Raw genomic sequence first — 22,606 nt, 5'->3', positions numbered from 1 at the left:
GCCACCAGGGTGATGTGGTGTTTCACTGTCCAGCCATGTGCAGTGTCCCAGGTTGGGCCCCTGCTGTCCTTGCCCCCGCAGTCCTAGAGGTGATGCTGCTGTGGATGCTGGGTGCATGCAGCACCCTGGCAGGAGGTCCCTGTGTGCCCCCGCTCCCACACCAGCCCAGCACATGCCCTGGCACTGTGGGCTTTGGAGAGATGCTGGGTATGGGCACCTGAGTCCAAGAGCTGATGGGTCCTGCCCTGGCAGTGGTGTTGGCTCCAGGCTTGCAGGGTTGGACATCTTCAGCCTCTTCAACTCAGCATGCACAGGACTGAGGCCCCGGTGATGGGCATGGCAAACCCGCATCCCAGCTGTCCCAGCAGCCTCTTGCTCCTGCTGGCTGGGTCTGCAGGACATGGGGGCACCTTCACCCTGCTGCACGCCTGCTCCCCTAGGACAGAGCCTGCCAAAAGGGGATTCCTGTGCTGCCCTCACACAGCTCCCATTTCTGAGCAGAGCCACCTGGCTGAGCCAGGGGTATCTGGGGCCCTCTCCACATGAATGGCACAGTACTGGCCCCATGGCACAGGGCAGGTTGGCACTGGAACCCTCAGGGACATCTGTGCCCTGCTGCCTGTCCCCCATTCAGTGTGCCTGGCACTGCCCCGGTCCTGTTCCACCTGTGTGGCCCTGATGTGGCCCTGATGTGACCACAGTGGGCTGGACCCAAGCGTGCCCATGCACTGCACAGCCCAGCCAGCATGCACAGACTGGGGGTGTCACCAGAGGGTCACGCTGGAGTCACAGAGCTGGGGACATTATCTGGGGTACTTAGGGCTACAGCACCCTGCAGGGAGAGAGACCAGGGCTGCTGGAGGAAAGAATGAGAAACCAGATCTGGGCTCAGCAGGACTGCAGGACACTGGCTACACCACACAGCCCACTGCAAGCCATGGCTTGCCATAGATCCCAAGGCTCTGCCATGGCAGGCCTCCCTCCTCCCATCGGGCATGTTGGAGAAACCATCAGATCACTGGGCTGATGCAAGGGACAGGGCTGCCAGGGAGGGGACTCACCCAGGACGCAAGCACTGCCCTCCATGGCTGTGGGGCTTCACTGGCAGGGAGGCAGAGTGCCACAGGGAGAGGACAGGGCAGCTGGGCAAGGTGCCCACTCCATATCCACGTATCTGTGTAGCTGCAGTTCTTAAAAAACTTCTCTATCTACACATTTGCTTTGTTTGTGGGGTTTTTTTCTTTTTTTTTTTCTATTTTTTTTTTCTGTTTCCTTCCCAATCTTCTAGATGCACCAGCTCTACCCTCTGCCGGGCTCCTCAGGTGCAGCTGCAGTTTGGAACACCCAGAGAGCAGCACCATGCCCGCAGTGTGAAGTGAGGTCCTTGGCTCGGGGGGGTCTCCCCGCCAGCCCCCCGGCTCTGCAGGGCCGGTGGCTGCTCACAGGCACTGGCTGCAGCCACACTTGCTGGGCTTCTCCACCTCCTCCACAAAGGTCGCACCGTTGCTGCATTCAAAGGCGTATTTCCTGCGCCGCAGCCGCAGCCCGGTGCAGCAACTGGCGTCAGGGCCACCGCAGGTGCCCCGGCATTCCACCCAGGCCACCGGCCGCGTCGTCTGGCAGATGGCATAGCCCCGCTGCACCTGGTGGTAGTCCCGCACCGGCTCCCCGCGGCACTCTGGCTCTGTGGGACAGTGGGACAGCAGTGGTCAGCCTGCTGTGGTGGCGGGGGGCTGCCTTTCCTGCACACCCACCTCCTCAGCACCCACCTTGGTCACAGAGGGCTCCGGTATAGCCATCGTGGCACTCGCAGGTGGGCTGGCCACCTGGGGCGAGGTGGCAGTGGCCATGGACACAGGGCTGGTGGCGGCAGGGGTCGGGCGGTTCAGCAGGCTGGTTGCAGAGCGCGCCCTGGTAGCCCTCTTGGCACTGGCAGCTGTAGGAGAGGGCATCAAGGGGCAGGCACAGCCCATGCACGCACCTGTGGGCATAGGGTGCTGTCAGGACCTGCCGGCGTGGCACCAGCATGCACAGCCCACCAGCGCTGAGCATGGCACAGCTCAGCACCAGCGCTGTACTGCGACTGGCACGGCACCACCTGGTACAGCACAGCCGTCGTGGCACAGCACAGGCGTGGCTCTGGCACGGCATCAGCACAGAACAGCCTGGCACAACCCAGTGCTAGGAGCATGGCAGGGCAGCGTCATGACACGGCACCACCGTGATGGCACGGGACTGACACGACAGCCCCAGGAACCAGCCACAGGGCAGTGCGGGCAGCCAGGGGAGGGGCGGGTGGGGCACACAGTGGGCTAAGGGCACTCACTTGTGCCCCTGGCAGGGACCGCCGCGGGGCTGGTCGCAGTGGGGCCCGTCCCAGCCAGGCTCGCAGTGGCAGACGGGGCCCTGGGCGCCCGAGGGCTGGCAGATGCCGTGCAGGCAGTAGAGCTTGCGGCAGGGCTCGCAGCCCGGCACCACCCCCGGCGTCATCCGTGTCTTGGTGAAGTCCTGCAGCTCGTTATTGATGTAGAGGTTGCGGATGCATCCGTGGAAGCTGGTGCCATTGAGGAGCTGCCAGAGGCGGAAGGCAGCCGAGTTGACATCCACAGGCATTCCTGGGGAGAGCAGGACCATCAGCACACCCGGATGCCCCCCATGCCCTCCATCACTCCAGTCCCTGTCCTACCTCCTACGTAGAGGGGAGCCTCACTGTTCAGCGTGTAGTGCTTGCCCGAGTTGTCCATGGTCATGGGGCTGCCACCATCAATGGACAGGTTCACCATCTGGTCAAAAGTCACCAGCTCCACGGTGTGGAACTGCCCGTCGTTGATGGTCTCAGCACTGGCAGGGATGGCTGGGTCACTGAGGATGCCCCCAGGCCGAAGCAATGGGGGTGGAGGCCCCCAGTGAGTGGAGAAGGGGTGCCAGGTACCTGTAGATGGCCGAGCTGGGGTGGGTGCCAGGGTCATAGCTGACCCTCACATGGCCCTGGTACAGCTCCACAGCCATGTGGTCGCTGTCACCATTGTACAGCAGGATACCATTGCCTTCAGCCGTGGAGACCTGCCAGAGAGAGAGGTGGGAGCCCACATCCCTGGGGCAGACCCCCAATGCCATCCCTCAATGCCCCCACGCCCCCCTAGCCCTCACCTGAAGGGTGATATTGGCCCGGGGCCAGTCTTGCAGGTCAGTGAACTGCAGGTACGTGTCACGGTCCACAAAATTGACACTCAGCAGCTTCTCACATTTGGGGCCACCGAAGCCAGGCAGGCACTGGCACAGGGCGCGGGCACCCCGCTCCACACACGGGGCCCCGTTCTGGCATTCAGCTCGCTCACAGGGGCCAGGCTGGCCAGCGGTGTGGGGCGGCATCTCGCAGAGCTGGCCACTGTGGGGCCAAGGGTGCTGCTGGGCTGGGGGCTGGGAAAGAGCCCTGCACCCTGGCCAATGCCCCATAGGGCGCTGACAGACACCCCTGATTTGGGGTCCCCGGGGAGGCTCTCCCAGACACTGGCATCGGAAGGATGCCTGGATGCTGAGCTGTGCCCTGGGGACCCTCCTCAATGATGCTGGCTCCCCCCAGCCTCCACCCCAGAGACACACTCCCCACCTCACTCCTTCCTGTCACATGATGGATGGATGGATGGATGGATGGATGGATGGATGGATGGATGGATGGATGGATGGATAGATGGATGGATGGACTTGGTAGCCAAGACTTGTCCCTTCTGCACAGTGACACATGACCATCCCCACTACCCCAAGTGTCCCATGTCTTCCTGGTGGTACCTGTAGCCCTCGGTGCAGAGGCAGGAGTAGCCATTCACCTCATCCAGGCAGCGGGCGTTGTTCTGGCACCGGTGGTCCTGGCAGTCGTCGAAGTCCTCGCTGCAGTTGCTCCCCACATAGCCGGGTGCACACTCACACCTGGGGCAGGTGGGGGGCTCGAGGCTGCCCCTTCCTTCCCCCTTGCACCAGTGGGTGCCTGCTCCTCCCCCTGTAACCCCCCCCCCCCCCTCCATGCCTCCTCACTGTAGTCCCGAAAAAGCAAATCTACCCTCCCCGAGACAGCCAGCAAATAATGGTTTGGAGAAGAGGGGCCTCACCTGGGTCCCTGGCTGGTGGAGATGCAGGTGGAGTCATGCTGGCAGGGGTTGAGCTCGTCTGAGCAGAAATTGGGTGGCTGCTCACAGAATTCCCCTGCAAGGTAGAAGAGGGGGTGCCCAGCAGCTCCAGGACCAGAGGAGCAGCCCCAGTCCCCATGGGACAGAGGGGACTCCTGAGGGACTCAGCTCAAGAGGGAGCTGCCAAGCCCACAGCTTTCACCCCACGGGCACAGGGTTCTCCTCCCCTGGAGGCAGCTCCTGCCTGAGCCAGGCACTGAGGGCATCCCAGGGTGTGGGGGTTCAGCTGGGTGTACCCAAACTCAAGACAGCTGAGCCCAGCCAGAGCCCATGGCAATGGGCATTGAGACAGCAGGCAGAGGAGCTATTTAGCCCTCATAGGTGGGTAGAAGCACTGGGCACATTCCCATGCCAGGGCTGTGCCATTTGGGGATGGCTAGCCCCCATTCCAGGTACCTGTGTAGTAGGCAGGACAAAGGCAGGTGTAGTTGGTGGCACTGGGCACACAGGAGCCCCCATTCTCGCAGCTGTGCTCCTTGCAGGGGTCGCTGGTGGTGTGGCAGCTCTGGCCCTCGAAGCCCACTGGGCACAGGCACCTGCCATGGGGCCGGGGCAGTGTCAAGGAGGAAAATGAAATGGAACATTTTGGGGTGGCTCCCCCAAAATGACCAGCACAGGACCTTGGCGAAGAGCTGGGATTGGTGTCCTCCTGTCAAACACTGGGCACAGGGGTGGGTGGCAGCACAGCCTGCCCGAGAATGCTGTGTTACCACGACAACAGGCTGAGAGGCCTCTCAGCACCGGGAGGGGCTCCTCACTCCCAGCCTGCCAACTATTTTCAGCTCCTAATTGCAGCCTGATTCCCAGAATGGCCTAAAGCATTCATTGCAGTGAGGGCTGTGTGAAGGTAAAGCAGCCCCACAGGGAGCAGCAGTGATTCCAGGACCACAATCAATCCCAGCAACCAATCCCACTCCCAAACCCCTCTATGTCCCCCTGCCATCACCCGCTGAGGTGATGGCACCCTCCTCTCCCCCACTGACCTCTGCCTAGGAGCCTTTTGGGCTGGGAGGCATAGGAAAGTGGAGTCAGACAAGACGAGCAGGAGCTCCCATGCAAATGCAATATCCCAGCTATATGCCCAAGGGAGTATGCAGGAGGCGAAGGAAGTATCAGAACTCTCCATGGGAGGCCAGGGTCCCATGCCACTGCCCAAACACCCACCTTTCATGGGTTCCTGTCCAGCACTCACCTGAACCCAGCTCCTTCCCCCTCCTGAGGCTGGCAGGTCCCCCCGTTGGCACAGGGGTTGGAGGAGCAGCCACTGAGTGCCACCTCGCATTCCCGGCCCTGGGGAAGGATGGGAAGGTGGGAGCGAGGAGGGTGCCACAGCACCTGCCCAGCTCTCCCCATCCCGCTCAGCAGGGTGCTGTGGCACACAGGGAGGGTAGTTGGTCCCACAGGCAGCAAGCTCCGGGCATGGCAGAGGCCCTGCTCCGCTCCCTTGCCCTCTGCAGGGACATGTCCCCATGCACTGGGGACCCCTGGGACCAGGGTACCTTGTAGCCACTGGGACAGGCGCAGCGGTAGGAGCCGAGGGGGTCATTGTGGCAGGTGCCCTGGTTCTGGCAGGGGCTGGAGAGGCAGGGGTTGCACTTGGCCTGGACGCTCAGGGCAGGTGGGCCTGTAGGATGGGAGGCACGGAGATGACCATCAGGGTGAGGAGCGATCAGGACGTGTCCTTTTGTGGGCACCGATGTGGGGCAGAGCCTCTGGTGTTGCTGGGAGCAGAGCCTGTCCAAGGGGCTTTGCACCAGGCAATGGGACAGCACAGGTTTGCTCAGTCACCAGGGAAGTGCCACCAGTCAGGTAAGAGGATGGAAGTAACCTGGTCCCCCTCCTCCACAAGGCAGCTCAACAGACGAAATCCTGGAGCCACCCAGACTCACAAAGCATTGCTCTGCTGGGTACCCATGGGAGGGTATGGGTAGACAGCACGGGCACCTCTCACCTTGGCACTCAAATTTCTTGGCAGGGGTGGTGAGCAGCAGCTTTCCTTCCATGTCGGGGGGCCCGGCGCAGCGGGCGATGCCTGGCTCCTTGTACCCCGTCTTCACCCAGCTGGAGAGCCAGCGCAGGTTGCAGCTGCAGTACAGGGGGTTGGCCCCGATGGCTCTGCACGAGGAGAGGGGCAAAATTGCACCTGCTGCCACACGGAGGGAACTGGGCACAACTCTGTCACTTGACCGGGATGCCACATGATTGGCAAACCAGTGCTCCTCCATTTCTGGACCCACCAGAAGTGCTGCCCACAATGGGTTAGGACTGGGACACACAACAGCCCCGCAGTGCTGTCCATTTACACCACCCTGCTGCCAGAACCACAGCCCATGCAGTGCTCCTTGCTTTGCCCTGGGGCTCTCCTCCATTGCCCACACAGAAATTCTTGGCAGTCCCTCTCCAGTACACAGGCAAAGCTGCCTGGGGCCAGCAAACTGGGCAAAGTACCTTGAGGCCATGCAGAAACAACAGAACCTGCATGGGAGTGGCAGGGCCAGCCCAGGCTCTGTTGCACAAGCCTGCAGGACAGAGACACGGGATGGGCTGGTGGGAATGAGCAGTGGGTCATGGCCAGAGCTTGTGCAGGCAGCACTGGGGGAAAGCAAGGAATTGCTCTGGGAAAGGAGAAAGGGGATGGAGGGTTGCTCTGCTCCACAGCAGAGAAGGGTACAGGAAGAAGTGGATGATGTGGCAAATGGAGAGCCTCGATGTCTCTTTGAATCCTCCTTGACTGCAAAGGTCAGCAGTGACGGAGGGCCAGTGTGACCAGCATGTGACAAAAGAAGGAGATGGCAGCCCAGAGGTGAGGCAGTAGGGACAGCAGATCTGCTGGGGCTGACTAACCTGGTCCTGCAGCACCCCCAGCACCGGCTGTGACACAGCTCAGCCTGTGGGAACTGGAAGTGCCAGCTGTCTGCAGTGAAGGCAACACAGCCAAGGGAAATTGGAGCAGAGAAAGCAGAGTTGCTCCCCAAAAAACAAGGAAGCTACAACTGGGTATCAAACTGCTTTTTGGTGACTAAAGGAACAGCCTGAGATGTCCAGGATGCCAGGAGCAGGCAGCTAGGAACAGCTTAGTTAAGAGGCAGGGAGGGGACCAAAAAGACACTATGAGCAAAGTTAAACCCTCACCCCAGGTGGTGGGTGTAGGGCAGTGCTCCTGGGGTGCAGGCTCACTCAAAGAGGGACTGAAACACCACCACTGGCAGGAGGATACCTGATGACAGACCGGGGGGCTGTTGCAGGGAGTGCACTGGCAGAAGGCTAACAACACACCTGTGTGTCAGAGCAGCCCCTGCCAACCCACAGCTGTGACACTACTTTGCATGGCTTGACCTCCATCTTGGGGGACCCCAGAGATCCAGTGGGTTGGGAAAGGACTCCACACCACACCCACCTAAGACCATAGGGACATCCCAGCAGCACCAGGAGACTCAGCTGCACACCTGGATCTGAGCATGGGCAGCAGGTCACAGCACTGTCCAACAAATCATGTCGCAGGTACCAGTCCAGAGAAGAGGGGAGAAGGCAGCTCACCCTCCAGGGAAGCCAAGCTCAGCCCAGTAGTTTTTAAAGGTCTGTGGAGCCTGCATCCAGCCCTGAGCCCTGAGGAATTGAGGAGATACTCACAGGTGGGACAGGGAGGTGACATCTGCGAAGATGCCCTCAGGGAGGCTGGAAATGTCATTGCCATGGAGAGACCTGCAGAGAGCAGAAGGTCCTGCAATGCCCAGGGCTCCAAGGTAGGCAGCAAGGACTGTGGCCCCACCCCACAGGTCCAGCTGTGGGTGCAGAACCACACCACACTGTCACTGTTGCAAATGCACCATCTGCTCTGAGAGCAGATGAACTTTCCTGTGCTGCTCCTGCAGCCTCCACCCTGCCCACTTGCATGCACCCAGCTCCAAGTGGGCACAGGGGGACAGGGACATGGGCAGCAGCAGAGAAGGGCTGAGCAGGGCTGTGAGCAGGCTTAGGGCAGTACTTACAGCAGCCGCAGGGAACGGAGGCCCTCGAAGGCCAGCGGAGGGATGCACTGCAGGGAGTTGTAGCTGAGGATCCTGCGGAAGGCAAGCAGCCAGCACAGCCGTGTGTGTGCTGCAAGAAACCCACCCTGGGCTCACGCTGCCCTGCGTGAGCTCCAGCTCAAAGCACAGCTTCACCCAGGCAGAGGGTGGAGACCCTGATGTCCCCAGCACCCCCCAGTCTTTAGGGCTCCCTAGAACAGCCCGCACAGCTGGGCTGCAGCCCAGTGTGGCACTGCAGGGACCTCACTTACAGGGTGGTGAGCTGGCTCATGTTGGTGAAGGAGGAGTTGCTCAGGGAGCTGATCTTGTTGTTGCTCAGATCGCTGGAAAACAGAAACCCCAGGGCTTGGATCCAGCTGGGCCCTGCCCTCTCTTACTGCTCCCCAGCCTGCTCAGCTGCAACGGGGTGCAAAGAGCAGCACAGCACAGCCTCCAGGGGAGCAGCAGGGCTGTCACACGGGGTGATGGCAGCAAAGCCACTTGTCCCCCCTCTGTTCCATGCCCAGCACCAGGTGGTGAGCAGCCAGCCCCTCCTCAGGATCACACACCATGGAGACAGCCTCTGCCCTCACACACAAGTGTCAGCAATGCCTCCAGCTGCCTGGGCTCCTGCTCCTGGCTACTTACACCAGCTGCAGATACTTGAAGGTGGAGAGCTGTCCTGGGACCTGAGTGAACTGGTTTCCATCCAAGTAGCTGCAAGGGAGAACAAAAGCACCTTGGGGTGACTGAGAAGCAGGAGATCCCTCCCTCTTTTCCCTCTTTCTCCTGTGCACCACCACGGACTTTAGGCTGCAAGAAGCATTTCCAGCATCACCTTCCTCCTGCACCCAGAGCCCAGGGGCCTCTCAGGGGACTGCTGGGCTGGCAGAGGAGCTAGTGTGTGAGTGCAGGAGTGCACCTGGGTTTGCAGGCATGTCCCTGGGGATGCTCTCCCAGCAGCCTACGTGTGCAAGCGCAGCCAGCAACGTGCTGGGTTTACACATCCGATGGGAGCGTGGGAGGCTGTAACTGCTCCCAAGGCATGTGTGAGAATGTGAGAGATGGCGCAGCATGTAGAGAGAGGAGGAGTGTGCAAGACAGTGGAGGGGGCTGTGGGGGTGGTATGCATATATATATGTGCCCAACTGGTGCCTACACCCCCTGCACACAGGACTTGCTGCCATCCCTCACTCCACATGGGTTCGGAGCCCCTTTCGCAGTGATGGGCATCATGGAGCCTGCACATCCAGCTCTGGCATGCACATCTGAGCTTCGCGGCTGCGTGAGGATCACAGCTGCATGGGGTGGTTGTCCCTCACTGTCCCCTCCCAAGGGCCAAAGACAAGGGTCTCAGCTGCTGGATAACACCACCTCTTGCACAATACCCTTGATAGCCCCAAGTCCTTGCTGAGCCACTTGCTGGCTTGGGGTTGGACAGGATACCTTGGACGGGTGAGGTCCTCCTCCCACTGCCAGGCCAGGATGGGGGTGTGGGGAGAAACCCAGGGGTCTCTGCCCTGCCACCCCAGAGCAGAGGCCCCTCACCCAGAGCTGTACAGTTGATGGAGGGTTAGAGGGAGAGCTTGGGTATTTGCCCACTACTCACAGCTCTGTGACATTCTTGGGGATCCCCTTGGGCAGGGCCTTGAGGTGCTTGTTGCTGCAGCGGACAACCGTGTCGAGGCAGGTGCATTCCTGCGGGCACTGTGGCCGGGGGATGCAGGTGGTCTCCTCCTTACCTGCGCCAGGCATGGAAAGCCACCAAGTCACCAGGATCCAGCCCTGGGGTATTGTGTGAGGCCAGATTCAAAGCCTTGTGCCAGCCTAGGATGGCTCCCCTCCCATGCCAAGCATCCTCCCCCGCCCCCAAAGCAGGGTGTTGCAGGCAATATCAGGCAGGATTTAGCAGTGCAGGAATTGCTCCTGCACCCAGAAATTGCCTGCCCCACTGGTGTGGATACAACCAGCTAGCTCAAGGCTGCTCTTATTTCACCATTTTCATGCAAAAATGCAATCACAGGAACAACATAGATAAGGGCACAGAAGAAGGGGCTCAGCCCTGCAAATCCTCCTGAAACAACCTCCTTCACCCATCTCCCAGACACAGGTTAGATGGAGCAGAGCCTGTGCTGAGCAGCCAGAGCAGCTGGCATTGCTCCCCTTCCCTGCCATGATGCTGGAATCCTGCGGGAAAGGCATTCCTGGGACAACCGTATGCTATCTCACACTGTTGGGAAAGATGCAGGATGCAACCCTTCAGTCACTGACGTGGTGGAGGAGGGAAAGCAGAAGAAAGCATGGTTTGTTTGTAAATATTTTCCAGAGGGCTAAAAAGCTGCTCTGAATTAAAAAAAAAAAAAATAAAAAGAGGTTTTTCTCCCCACGCACACTCCCCGTCTGCTCCATCTGCCCACCGCCAGCTCCGGTGCATGTGCAAGGCTGAGAAGGGAAGGCGGGAAGGAGCAGGATGAATCCCAGTGGGCTTTGCCTACACATCTGCTCCTGTCAGCACCCAGGGCACAGTGTCTGCCAGCACAGACCCACCTACATACAAGAGCCCCAAGGTGCAGTGGGTGCAAACGCCTCTTCTGGCTTCAGAGTGCACATTTGAGTGCCCAAGGGCCAAGTACCAGGAAGGAAAACTTTTTTATCATTAGGGGAGGGCATTCACGGGGCCCCCTGAACTATCGCCGTGCCATGGGCACATCCTGGCAGCAAGGATGTTGCTGGGACAAGGAGCACACTGTCAATCCTGGGAGGAGCAGCCTGGTCTCCCCTCACCCCTGGCGCTGCAGGGCCCATGAGTTACCTTCCTCACACCTGAAGTCAGGGAAAGCCACATCCTGGAGCGGGATCTGCCGGAGGAAGTCAGGGTTTTGGCACCGAGGGTTCCCTGTCACGATCTTCCTCCTGCGCAGCCAGTCCCCCAGCCAGGCCAGCTGGCAGTTGCAGTTGAAGGGGTTGGCGAGCAGGTTCCTGCACATGGGAGAGAGCACACGGGCAGCACCTGAACAACCACAGGCAAGGGGACCTGCAGCAATGTGCACAGGCTGGGGGCAGCCCCCGGGGCCCAGGACATACAGTGTGGAGAGGGATTGCAGCGTGTCAAAGGCACCCGGTGCAATTGTGCTGATCTGGTTGTCATACAGGGAGAGCAGGCGGACGTTGCGCAGCCCTGTGAAGCTGTCATTGTGGATGCAGCTGATGCGGTTGTTCCTCAGCATCCTGCAGAGGGAAGAGAACAAGGGCACCTACAACACAGGCAGGCACCACGGGGGAAACCCACCTTAGCAGTGCTCAGGCTGTGCCCACCTCAGTGCTGGGCAGCAGAATGAGCCTGAGCAAGTCCCTGAGCAGCAAAAACCTGCCCCCCCAGCACTGGATGCGGCCAGTTGGTGGGCAAGGCATCCTGAGCTGGCCCTGCAAGGAGGCAAGGAGTAAGGATGTCCCCATCTGGGTGCTCATGGAGGAGAAGGGACTCACAGTGTCCTCAGCCCGTCCAGACCCCTGAACATGCCACTCCGCACGGACTCCAGCTGGTTGACAGTGAGGTGCAGCTCATTGACAGAGGATGCCCCCTCAAATGCCCCATCCTCAATCTCTGACACCTTGTTGTTGCTGAGGTTGCTGTGAAGAGGGAAAAGCAGGCTGGGATGAAGGGTCTGCCTTGACCGCATCCTGAACCCTGCCTCCCCCAGATCCCACTAAGCACCCTGTGATGCCAGTCCTTCAGAGGACCCTCAGGCTGGGACAGACCCTCCATCTCATGCCCCAGTCTGCCCTGGCATCAGGACTTCCATGTGCCTGCCCAGCCCTTGGCACTCCTGACATGGCTGTGCCTGCCCAATACTCACATTTTCTTCAGATGTGGGAGTTTCTTGAAAATGCCAGTGGCCTCCAGGATGGAGATCTCATTGTTGTTCAGGCGCCTGGAGTGGGCAGCAGGGAAAAGAACTCAGGAGATGCCTGCAAAGTACCTGGTACAGCCCCAAACCCTGAGCCAAACCCCAGTGCCAGCAAGGTGCCTGCTGCAGGAGGGAAGGCAGAGTGAGAGAGGAGACTCTTACAGCTCAGCTGTGGACTGTGGGATGCGATCTGGGATCTTGGTGAGTTTCAGGTTGGAGCACTCGACCACACCAGATTCACAGCGGCATTTTGGGGGGCAGATCACATCACTGTTGCATTCACTGTTCAGCTGGTAATCCTCTGTCCCTGTGTGATGGTGAAGGCATTGTGGGTTCCCACAGGCAGAGGCACCTCCCCGCTCTTCCTCTGATCCTCCCACATTCCCACCTAGTCTCATTTTCTTCCCTAGCTCCCCTCATTCCAGCCTTTGTGCACATGTAAAGCAGCTTATCTACAGAGATATTTTTCCTGGGTACACAGGGCAGCGCCCTGCCCACCACCCTCCTGCAAACAAAACTGGACCCTGGGGACGCCTCTATGCCCATCCAGGTGATGCCACTACACATCCTGGTACCCAGCATGTGGGAAATGAAGCATGGTTCTGCTGGGCCAGACCACGGGGCTCCAGCACAACCATCCCTGCAGGCAGCCTGGCCAGAAGGGCATCATGCACACCCCCACATACACGTGTGTGGCTCCTCTGCTCACCTGGGATGAAATACTGCTCTTTGGCTGCGGAAAAAAAAAAAGCACATCAGCCCTCTGAGCACACAGACACCAGGCTGGGACAGGGCCAAGGACAGCGGTGCCACAGGACGCCTGTGACAGGGCTGGGGACAGCTCTCACCCGAGCAGCGGAACTTCTTGCTCTTGATCTGGCCGATGCGCTTGTTGGCCAAGCGCCGGGGGCTGGCACAGCGGGCTCCACTGGTCTCCACGGGGTTGGCACGCAGGAAATCTGCCAGCCACTTCAGGTTGCAGTCACAGATGAAAGGATTCTGGGCCAGGTGCCTGTGCCAGGGACAGTGGGTGACACACGGCCAGGAGCAGGGGGTGATCAGCAGCTCCAGCCCTGGAGATGCTTTTCCCCCAGAGCCTCTCCTGCCCAGCCATGGGAGCTGGAGTGGACACTCACAGAGTCTGGATGGCCCGCAGGGAGGTGAATGTGCCTTTGGCCAGGCTCTGGATCTTGTTGTCATAGAGTGAGAGCAGTGAGAGGTTCTGCAGATCCTGGAAGGCATCTGCCCGTACACAGTTGATCTTGTTGGCATTGAGAAGCCTGGCAGGGAGGGAGGGATGTGAGTCTGGGGACAGTCCTTCACTGCACCATAGGTGGCAGGGACCTCAGTCCTGCTTCCCTATGTCCCCGAAAAGCATCCCACACAGCCACTTGTGCCTTACAGCAGCTGCAGGGAAAAAAGTCCTCCGAAGACACCCTTAGGGAGGTCCGTGATCTTGTTGCCATACAGCACCCTGGGAAAGAAAGGCTGGTGTGAGAGAGGTGGGGGGAGTGGTGTGGGCCACGGTTAAGGGGTACAGCATCCACCCCATCCCACCCACACCAGTGCAGGCACTTACAGGGAGTTCAGTGAGCGCAGCCCCTGGAAGGCGTCAGGGGCAATCTCCGAGATCTGGTTGTTGCTCAGGTCTCTGAAACCCAAAGGAAGAAGGTGGCCTGGTCCCCTCTTCTCTTGTCCTATGTCCTCATCCTTCTGCTAGTTCCAGGGGACCACCCCCAAGACCCAATATACAGAGCTGGAGTTATCCAAGACTCCCTCCCAGTGCTGCCATATGGGGCACCCGTGTCATAGCAGGTGCCCCACGTCTCTTAGCAGTGGCCAGCAGCGTGAAGGGTGTTGGGGTTCAGGGTGAGCTGGTACAGGCTGCACACTTACATTCTCCGCAGCTTCTTGTAGGGTGAGAAGGCTCCTGGGGGGATGGACTTGATGCCGTTGAGTTCCAGGCGTCTGCAAAGAGGATAGGGGGAGATGAGGGCTCTAGGGCTTGCCAAACCCCAGAACCCCACTGACAGAGCTGGGCCTGCAGGACCCCTAAGGTTGCAGTAAGTTACCCCATGGGAGTGGAAATATTCTGCTCAGAGACAATTTGCATCCTGGGGCTGGGCTGTCTCCATCAGGGAGAGGTGCCATGGGTGGGGTAACCATGGTGGCTGGGGTGGAGGAAGCACCTCTCCTCCCCAGCACCTTGGGTTTGGGGGTGCTTGCTGCCTCCCACGTGTTTTGTGCACTGTCCCAGCAGGGGCTCTGCACCATAACTGGATTCCTCTAAGGAGATTATTTCTCTATTTACATTTTTAATGCAGCTAAATCCAGGGCTAAATCTGGGCAGAGTGAGAGAAGGGCAAGGAAGGCCTGCTGCCCTGTGGAGTGGCTGAGCTGCAGGGCTTGCTCCTGCGTTCCCGGTGCCTTGAGCCACCCAGAGCCCAGTGGTGACGGTGTGGGGCCATACTCACATCTCTGTCATGGTCTCGGGCAGGTTGGCGGGGATGGCCGTCAGCCCCTTGCCCCGACAATCCACAATGCCATTGCTGCAGGTGCACATGGCCGGGCAGGAGCCGGAGGACAAGCTGCAGAGCTGGGCATGTGCTGAGTCCGTTTGTCCTGCCAGGGAAGCAGCCAGCATTGGAATTGCAAAGAGCTGAACCAGGCCAGTATGTGGCAGCAGCCCAAAGAAGGGACTCTGGTGACAGCTCAGCATGCAGGGACAGTTCATGGCACCCTTGAGTGGGTGTATAAGATCTTGACACACCCCAACTCCCTGCAAAAGCTCCAAAGGCACAGACTGATGTACTGTCACACTGATAGGGTGGCACTGTCCCCATATTGTCCCCACACCAAGGACTGTGCTGACCTGAGATGAACCCACACCATGGGTTTTGAGGCTCTGAGCTGGGGCACATGGCAGGGAGTGGAGACGGGCTGCATTGGTGGCACAAGCCTTGTTTCCCTGGCCCATGTCCCTGCCCTGGCACCCACCACCTCCTCTGTCTCCTCACCAGAGCAGCTGAACTCGTTCTTTTGGATCTCAGCCACGTTGAGGCCGCGAAGCTGGGCGGGAGCGGCGCACTGGGTGAAGAGCCCGATGGTGGGACGCTGGCGCAGCCACTGAGAGAGCCAGGCCAGGTGGCAGTCACAGAAGAGATGGTTGGAATGCAGGCGGCTGCAGGATGGATGGAGCAGTCAGCAGCCACAGCACAGCTCCTGCCCGCTCCAGCCTGAATGCCCCAGCCTGGCTCATCCCAAAGGCTGGGGGGATTCAAAGGGAGATACAGAGGGGCCGAAGAGCATCTGTGACAGTTGCCAAGGCCACCTTGCTTGGCAGTACTTGGGGATGCTCTGCTGGGCTGTCCCCTCCATTGCCTTGCTGTGGTGCTGTCCCAGCACTATTGAGCCACCAGCACCAGCAGCAGAGCCGGGGACATCCCACTGTAGCCTAGGAGGCCACCCCTACCACCACCACCACCACAGCCCTGGCACTCACAACGTCCGCAACTTGGGCATGTGGTTGAAGCTGGACACAGGAATTGTAGTGATATTGTTGTTGTTCAGGGTCCTGCAGGAAGACAAAGAAGGGCAAACAGGCAAAGAAGGTCAGGGCAGACAGGCTATAAACAGGAACATGAGATGGTCTAGGTGGCACTAACCCCTGGGAGCAACCTAGCACAAGGTGAATGGATGGAGAACTACAGGCTGAACCCCCAGCAGGACTTGCTGTCCTTTCCAGGCTTCTCCTCTCCACAGCCAGCAGCACCCAGGTGGCCCTCAGGGACAGGATCAAGCCCTGGAGCACAGCTCTGCAGCAGTTGTACCAGAACCCTGGTCAGCCCCTGCTCATGCCCAGGGAGAAATGGCATGCTGGGGATGTCCCTGCAGTACTTCAGTGATGGGGGACACTCAAGGACACCCTCATCCTGCATGGGGTCGTAGACTGGAGGCTCCAGCCTTTTCTCCAGTCACTTACAGGACCTCCAGCCCCCGCAAGGCACGGAAAGCCCCATCTTCGATGCAGCTGATCTGGTTCTTGTCCAGTTGTCTGCAGGAGAAAGGGAAAAAATGGGAAAATTGTTGGGACAGCCCAGGCAGAGAGCAATCAGTGCTCCTGATCACTTCCACTGCCTGCTGCCACTGGACCTGACCCCAAACCCCCTCATGCCCAACACTGCCAGGACTCACAGGTTCTTGAGGTCGGTGGCCCCACGGAACGCTTTCCTGGGGATGGCCTGGATGAAGTTCTCACTCAGGTCCCTGCAGAAGAAAGAGGGAGGAAGGCAAATGGGCAGTGCCTGCAAAGCGTGATGTCCCATGGGAGCAGGGCATCCACAGGCAGGGGCACACCTCGGCACTCAGTGATCCCTCAGAGACTCTTGACAAGCTAATTTGGTTTCAGGTCCTTGGCTGACCACTGTTCTGCTGGCTGTCCTGAGGCAAGTCTGGCTCCATCTATGGTGGCTCAAAGTGACTGGGGCTCCCTGGGCACTGCAGTCCCTGGCTCTGACAAGCAGAGCTGACTGGCACAACTCTGGGAAAACCCTCCATACTTAAATACTCTCTGACTGCTATAATTACAGGTCCCTGCTGATTAACTGGTAATTACACTTAGTGGCTCCAGGAGGCATGCCCATGGAGCCTGACTTGCACTTCACAGGGCACAAATAATCGGGTCATTATTTACATCATCACTGCAGGGTACTGTCTGTGTAATCACCCGCTCTGTAATGCCAGGGCATGCCAAGCCAGCAAGGGCTCTGGGTTGCAGGGCTGGCAGCAGGTCAGATCCCCCATCATGCCTGGGCTGGCTTTTAAAGACCATGAAGACCACAAATCTCACTGCAAATAGGGTCGGGGTAGACTGGCTCAGCTGTGCAGAAGGACCAGCCCAGCTCCCCTGCGAGCAGCAGCCGCAGTTTTGCAGGAACCCACGTGGCGGCACTGCCAGGCTGCCCTGCTGCTTGTGCTGCCTGCACTGCCTGCCCTGACCGTGCCGACTGTTCCCACAACTCCGGCCCGACCTGCCCACGAGGGATCAGGGTCCCTCACCCTCTCCAAAGGCAAAGGACCAGATACCTGCAGCAGCCTCCAATTGCCCAGCACTCCTTCAAATAAAAACATTTTCTCTTCATACTATGTTGGGGATGCGATGAGCCTAGGGATCCCCAGGAATTGCACTGACCTTTCAGAAAATGACAGCATTGTACCAATTCCTCTTTTCTCTTTTAGCTCGCATCAGGAATCCCTTAGAAAACTCTTAGGAAAAGATAGCAACTTTCTTACATGGGCAGACAGTGATGGGGTGAACAGTTTTAAACTAAAAGTGCAGAGTTTTAAATTAAATGTAAGGAGGGAATTCTTCACAGTGAGGATAGCGAGCCACTGGAACAGGCTGTCCAAAGACCTTGTGGATACCTCATCCCTGGAAGTGTTCAAGGCTAGGCTGGATGGGGCACATATTATGCAGAGGGTGCCATCCCTGCCCATGGCTAAGGGTTTGAACTAGATGATCTTCAAGTTCTCCTCCAACCCAAACCATACTATGATTCTATGAACCCTCCAGGTGCAGTTCATCATTCTTTCTAGCAAAGCACTCAATGCACCACATTCCTTCTTGGCAGCTGCCTGTCCTCCAGCATTAAACCCATCACAGAGGTCAGCACCACACTTCAGTGCTCTGCACCCCTCTCCCAGCTCTGGCACTGCCTGCCCAGGCAGGTCCTGTCTGCAATTTGCTTGGTTCCCCCATGGAAAGCTTGCTTCCATTTCTCTGCTTGGAGCACATGGGAGTCCCAGTGTGCCCAGAGAGTAAACCCAAGCGTCTGTCTCCAAGCTGCTCATTTACAGCTTGCGAGGGAAATGCCGCTAGAAGGTTGCAACTGACTTTGCGAGGCTTCTCCCCTTCACAGCTTTTTGTGACAGTCACCGATGAAGTGCTGCCGTTGGGGGTACCGAAGCCAAGAGGGACAGACGCTGGATGCGAGGCTTTCAGCAAGGCCCCGGCACCGGGCTGAGATTACATTGCACGGTTACACAGCTGACGACACCGGGACAAACACATGCTTTGCCTGTGGAATCCTCGGCCCGGCGTTGGAACAAGGCACGGCCCCTTCCCTCCTGGTGTTTCGTAGCTCCCAGCTATGTTTGCTTTACACTTTGGTGCAGAAGAAACAGCAGATGGCACGGCTTCTCCTTGCTCCGCCGTGCCGCTCGCAGCACCACGGCGGCTGCATCGGTGCCACCTCACGCCCCGCCGAATACAAGAGTGTCACTGCCATCGCATGTGGAGTGCCAGCTGACAGCAGTGACCACGGGCACTGGCAGGTCTGATAGCCCCGCTGGGGACCAGCTGACGGACACAGGCAGAGGAGGGGGAGTTGTCACAGTCACCCTCACTGCCTCTTCTGGTTTCACTTCCAGGTATTGTCCTAAAGCTCCAAGTTTAAGAGTTCCTGGCTGTTGAATCCAGGCGTTCACCAAACAGCCAGCCCAGTCACAGTGCCACCGTCCTCCCATCCCTGTGCCATGGTCTCAGAGAACCATGCAGCTGGAGTTTGTCCTTGCATGCCACAAGGTATAGAGGGCTCTGGTAGTCCCAGAGGTGCAAAAGGGGAAGTATAACAGGGGGTGAGGAGGTGATGCAGGACACCTCTGTCACCACGCTCACCTCCCACGTGGATTTCTGACCCAGCAGATGCCTGTAAAACAGCAGCAGCAGCAGCCAGCTCCAACCCACAGCTGTGTGATGGCAAGAAGGCAGGCACACGCTTTTCTTCCAAGTCCCCCAAAAGCCTCATGGCCAGACTATATCCACACGAGTCCTCCCCGGCCGGGCAGTGAGAGGGATGGCAGTGTCCAGGGATCGCGATTTCAGGAGCTTCCCAGCTCGCATCTGACACCCGGCCGCTCTGCCCCGTTGTGCGTGTGACGGCTGTCGGCGCGGTACCGCGGCGAGTCGGGAGGTGCCGCGGCGCTGCCTCTCCTGGCAGCCGCAGCCCCATCCGCTGCCGCCGCTCCCGGGGAGCCTGGGCGAGGAGCCAGGCGCGGGACGCGGCTCCCGGGGCTGGCAGGGCCCGGCGGCGGGAGCCAACCCCCCAGCGCGGCGCCCGGCCCGGCGCTTAGCGGGGCGCCCGAGCAAAGCTGTTCGACACGGCTTCCCAGTGGGGAGCCCACTCAGGCAAACAAACCCGGCAGCCTTAATCCCCCCGGCGAGAGCCCGCGGGGCCGGAGGGCGGGCGAGCGGGAGGGGCTCAGCGGGGCTGCGGCGGCCGGGCAAGGAGGCCGGAGCTATTACCACGCTCTCATTCTTTTGGCTAATCCTGACTTCACACTTTAACCTGATTGAGCCTTGTTTGGCGAGCCGGCTCCTTGCTCGCCGTGTGAGGGGATTAGGGCCGGACGCAGCGGGGAGGTAATTGCTTCCCGGCGGCGCTGGCCCCGCGTCCCCGAGCCCCCGCTGCCAAGAGCGCTGGGCGGCCTGGCAGCCCCCGGCGGGCGCTGCCCTCGCCGGGAGCCCGGCTTGGCAGCGGCCGCTGGGCTGGCTCCGGCTCCGTGCCGGGGTCCAGCTCGCCCGGTGGCAGCAGCCGCGCGGGCACCCCGTGCAGGGCACAGCTGCAGCCCGGGTCGCGTCCCGGGCGCGCCGGGCAGGGCTGCGGGACCACACTGTGCCAGGTGAGTGCCGTGCCACCCTGGCAGCGCCCGCATGCCCGGGACCAGTGCCGAGTGCCCGGGGTTGCTCCTCTCTTTACCTTGTTTCCTCCCCAGCATCCATGCTGGAAGCTCATTATGAGGGCTTCAGCCTCTGCCAGCCCACAGCTCCCCCAGTGAAAATGCATGACGCTGCCTGCCCCTGGCTCACACACCAGTGCTGACACCAGTCACTGCAGGCACCAGCTCAGCCGCAGCAACCATCCACCAGGCCTTGAGCAGACAAGGCACTCAAAGCCACCAGCCCTGTAGAGAATCAGTTTCATGCTGGCACAAGAGCTCCCCAGATCCCAGCCTCACCTCAGTGGTGCCGTGCCAGAGGCAGCTATGCTAGAGCAGAAACGGCGTTTCCCCAGCAAGGACTGTGGCACCAGCAGCTATTAAACAACCCGGTGTCTCAGACCACCCTGCACATGCTGTCTGTCCCAGCACAGCCTGTCCAGGGCAGACGGATGAGCAGAGACAGGGCTGACAGCTGTTCACACCGCCACCTTCACTGCCTGACAGGTGACAAAGGGATGAGCTGAAGGCACGGTAAGACTCCTGCATTACAAAAAATCAATAGACTTATAAAAATCAATCAGCACTTGCATTAGTAGCAACTGCCCAGAGTCTCCCAGGGATTCTGCACTCTCCACTCCAGGGCAGGAGCTGCTGCATCCACTGCTTGTGCCAGCATCAGCATCTGCAGCCCTGAGCTGGGAGAAATGTCACCCACATGTCCACAATCCCACATGTGGCTACACAGTCCTCTCAAGGTGATGCACACAAGTCCCCAGTGCTCCAAAGACCTAGTGCCCACGAGGGGTGTCCCTAAGGGAGCTGCTTGATGGAGGTGGGGAGCAGCCACCCCTCTGCTGCATGACAAGATGCCAGGGCAACAAGGCAGAATTTTGTCCACTGTGTCACCTGCCCCAGTCCCCAGTTTGAGCACGACCCCACAGGTCTCAGGTTCAGGCTCCTGTGGCGTGCCCCCAGCATTATGTCACACTGTTTGATTTTTAATGTGTTCCACTGGCCCAGCTGCTGGCACCACTCCATCCTGGCCAAGGGAGATGAGACCTCCCACTGCTCCCAGCCCATCCCACTCCACTGTCCCCAAGGTCACAGCCTGTGTGCTACCTGCTACTGCCTGTTGCTGCCTGCCACCCACTGCAGCCCCAGCCCTGGGGCTGAGGGCATTTGCACTGGACAAGGGGAGATGGCAGATGCTGATGCATGGTTACAAACAAGCTGAAGTATAGCATGGTGAGCTCAGTGTGAGCCCCTGCCACTCAGGAGAAACATGGTGGGGTTTCTGGAAAAGGTACTTTGGCAGCAGCCAGAAGGGGAAATGGGAGGGAATGGGACAGGGTACAAAGCAGCATGGTGTGGGGAAAAGGAACATTATTTACTCTTTTTACAATGCTAGAACAAGTTATGACTGACACAATCATGAAGGCAAGCTTAAAATCACAGCTAAGAGTGAATCCTCCAAATTAGAAGTCCATGCATCTCTCAGCCACAGCCAGCTCAAAAGGAAAATTAATAGAAGCAAAGTGCAGAAATGCACCTGCCAAGCCTTGCTGTGGCAAGAACACCTGCAGGTGGGTGCTCGGGAGCTGACTCCTGCTGCCAGGAGACCAGCTAGGCACATCTCTGGCAGCACCACCCTGCCCATGCAGGCTGCGTGGACAATGGCTCCACCACTGCTCTGCTGGCCGGGACTGTCACCCACCAGGAGTCACTCCTGTCAGCCTGTTTTAGTGGCAGGCAGAGATGCACAACCCCTCTGCTCCCCAGGGCAGTACGGGGGACATCAGCCCGGGGTCAGGGCGATGCTGGAATGCCCAGCCAAGGCAGGGATCCCGGCTCTGATCTCTGCCTGTCACTCTTGTCACTGCCCCCTCCTGAAAGAGGAGGGACAGTGAGTTGGAAGTGGGGGAGGGAGGCGCTGCTCCTACAGGGGTCCAAGGGGGAACAGCTGGTTGCTGTGAAGAGCATCCCAGGCTGGGCGGGGTGGCACAGCCCTCCCCGCTGGCAGCCGGAGCGGAGCGGTTCATCAAGCAGCCCCAGCCGCCAACAATTACGTGCTGAGTAAATCGATGGGATATAATTGGACTATTAAGATCTCATTATCCTCCTAGCTCTGGTTGCCACAGCCTGCAGCGAGCTCGGGGAGACTGCAACCTTGCAGCCACAGAAACTGCCTCCCGACACACAGCCTTGATGGGTACTGGGAAAAGGGTGCATGGAGAAGGGACAGCACAGACGGAGCAAGGATGCTGGCAGCAACCAAATCCAGCACACGAGACATCTCCGTGGCATGGCAAAGCACTGTGCAAAGGCAGGCTGGTGTCCCTATAGGGGTCCTAGAGATTAAGACAACCAGCCATCCTTCTAGTCCCCATACCAGCCTGAAAGCCACCACTGACCTCTCCTGCTCTGTGTTCTCATTGCTCCTCAGTGAGATGGGGAGTTTGGCCTCTATATGCCCTTACATGCATATCTCTACCCATTCCTGCTGGATACAGGGTCCCTGTGTTCTGAATCACACAGGCTGTGGGCCCCGAGTGTCCCTTTCCCTGTGCAAGGGCTATGTACCCACATCATCACCATGGTGGCTGATGCGATTCCAGGCCATGGGACTGTCCTCCCAAAGGGACCAGCATCCTCAGCATCTCTTGGCACCAGGTCATATCCACTGTGGTTCAAGTGAATGTAAATAATCACTTCTTTTAGGAGAGCTGACCCCAATCCCACCTGAGGTTTCTCATAATGTTTCTTTTCTTCTTATTTTCTCAGCACTAGT

The 22,606-nt window shown here is 59.2% G+C and overlaps 1 protein-coding gene across 1 annotated transcript in view; it reads right to left on the bottom strand.

Annotated features, from left to right (window-relative positions):
* SLIT1 (slit guidance ligand 1) overlaps positions 1–22,606 on the bottom strand; it is a 59,593-nt gene that overhangs the window by 635 nt on the left and 36,352 nt on the right. Inside the window, exons 5-37 of the mRNA XM_031505266.2 lie at positions 16,294–16,365; positions 16,082–16,153; positions 15,602–15,673; positions 15,117–15,280; positions 14,574–14,721; positions 13,996–14,067; positions 13,679–13,750; positions 13,502–13,573; positions 13,236–13,379; positions 12,948–13,111; positions 12,809–12,832; positions 12,262–12,406; positions 12,049–12,123; positions 11,678–11,821; positions 11,276–11,419; positions 11,004–11,170; positions 9,801–9,933; positions 8,840–8,908; positions 8,464–8,535; positions 8,174–8,245; positions 7,815–7,886; positions 6,136–6,299; positions 5,684–5,808; positions 5,377–5,474; positions 4,581–4,720; positions 4,107–4,200; positions 3,790–3,927; positions 3,151–3,388; positions 2,933–3,063; positions 2,687–2,841; positions 2,327–2,615; positions 1,770–1,981; positions 1,062–1,684 (exon numbers count right to left, since the gene is read on the bottom strand). Coding sequence (XP_031361126.2) covers positions 1,440–1,684; positions 1,770–1,981; positions 2,327–2,615; positions 2,687–2,841; positions 2,933–3,063; positions 3,151–3,388; positions 3,790–3,927; positions 4,107–4,200; positions 4,581–4,720; positions 5,377–5,474; positions 5,684–5,808; positions 6,136–6,299; positions 7,815–7,886; positions 8,174–8,245; positions 8,464–8,535; positions 8,840–8,908; positions 9,801–9,933; positions 11,004–11,170; positions 11,276–11,419; positions 11,678–11,821; positions 12,049–12,123; positions 12,262–12,406; positions 12,809–12,832; positions 12,948–13,111; positions 13,236–13,379; positions 13,502–13,573; positions 13,679–13,750; positions 13,996–14,067; positions 14,574–14,721; positions 15,117–15,280; positions 15,602–15,673; positions 16,082–16,153; positions 16,294–16,365 — 4,198 coding nt within the window. The 3' untranslated portion in view covers positions 1,062–1,439. The remainder of the gene's footprint in view (positions 1–1,061; positions 1,685–1,769; positions 1,982–2,326; positions 2,616–2,686; positions 2,842–2,932; positions 3,064–3,150; positions 3,389–3,789; positions 3,928–4,106; positions 4,201–4,580; positions 4,721–5,376; positions 5,475–5,683; positions 5,809–6,135; positions 6,300–7,814; positions 7,887–8,173; positions 8,246–8,463; positions 8,536–8,839; positions 8,909–9,800; positions 9,934–11,003; positions 11,171–11,275; positions 11,420–11,677; positions 11,822–12,048; positions 12,124–12,261; positions 12,407–12,808; positions 12,833–12,947; positions 13,112–13,235; positions 13,380–13,501; positions 13,574–13,678; positions 13,751–13,995; positions 14,068–14,573; positions 14,722–15,116; positions 15,281–15,601; positions 15,674–16,081; positions 16,154–16,293; positions 16,366–22,606) is intronic.

The sequence above is a fragment of the Lonchura striata genome, chromosome 7 (genome assembly GCF_046129695.1).
Source record: "Lonchura striata isolate bLonStr1 chromosome 7, bLonStr1.mat, whole genome shotgun sequence".
Classification (NCBI taxonomy): Eukaryota; Metazoa; Chordata; class Aves; order Passeriformes; family Estrildidae; genus Lonchura; species Lonchura striata.
The sequence above is the reverse complement of the archived record's forward strand: the minus strand, read 5'-3'. Positions and strand labels throughout refer to the sequence as shown.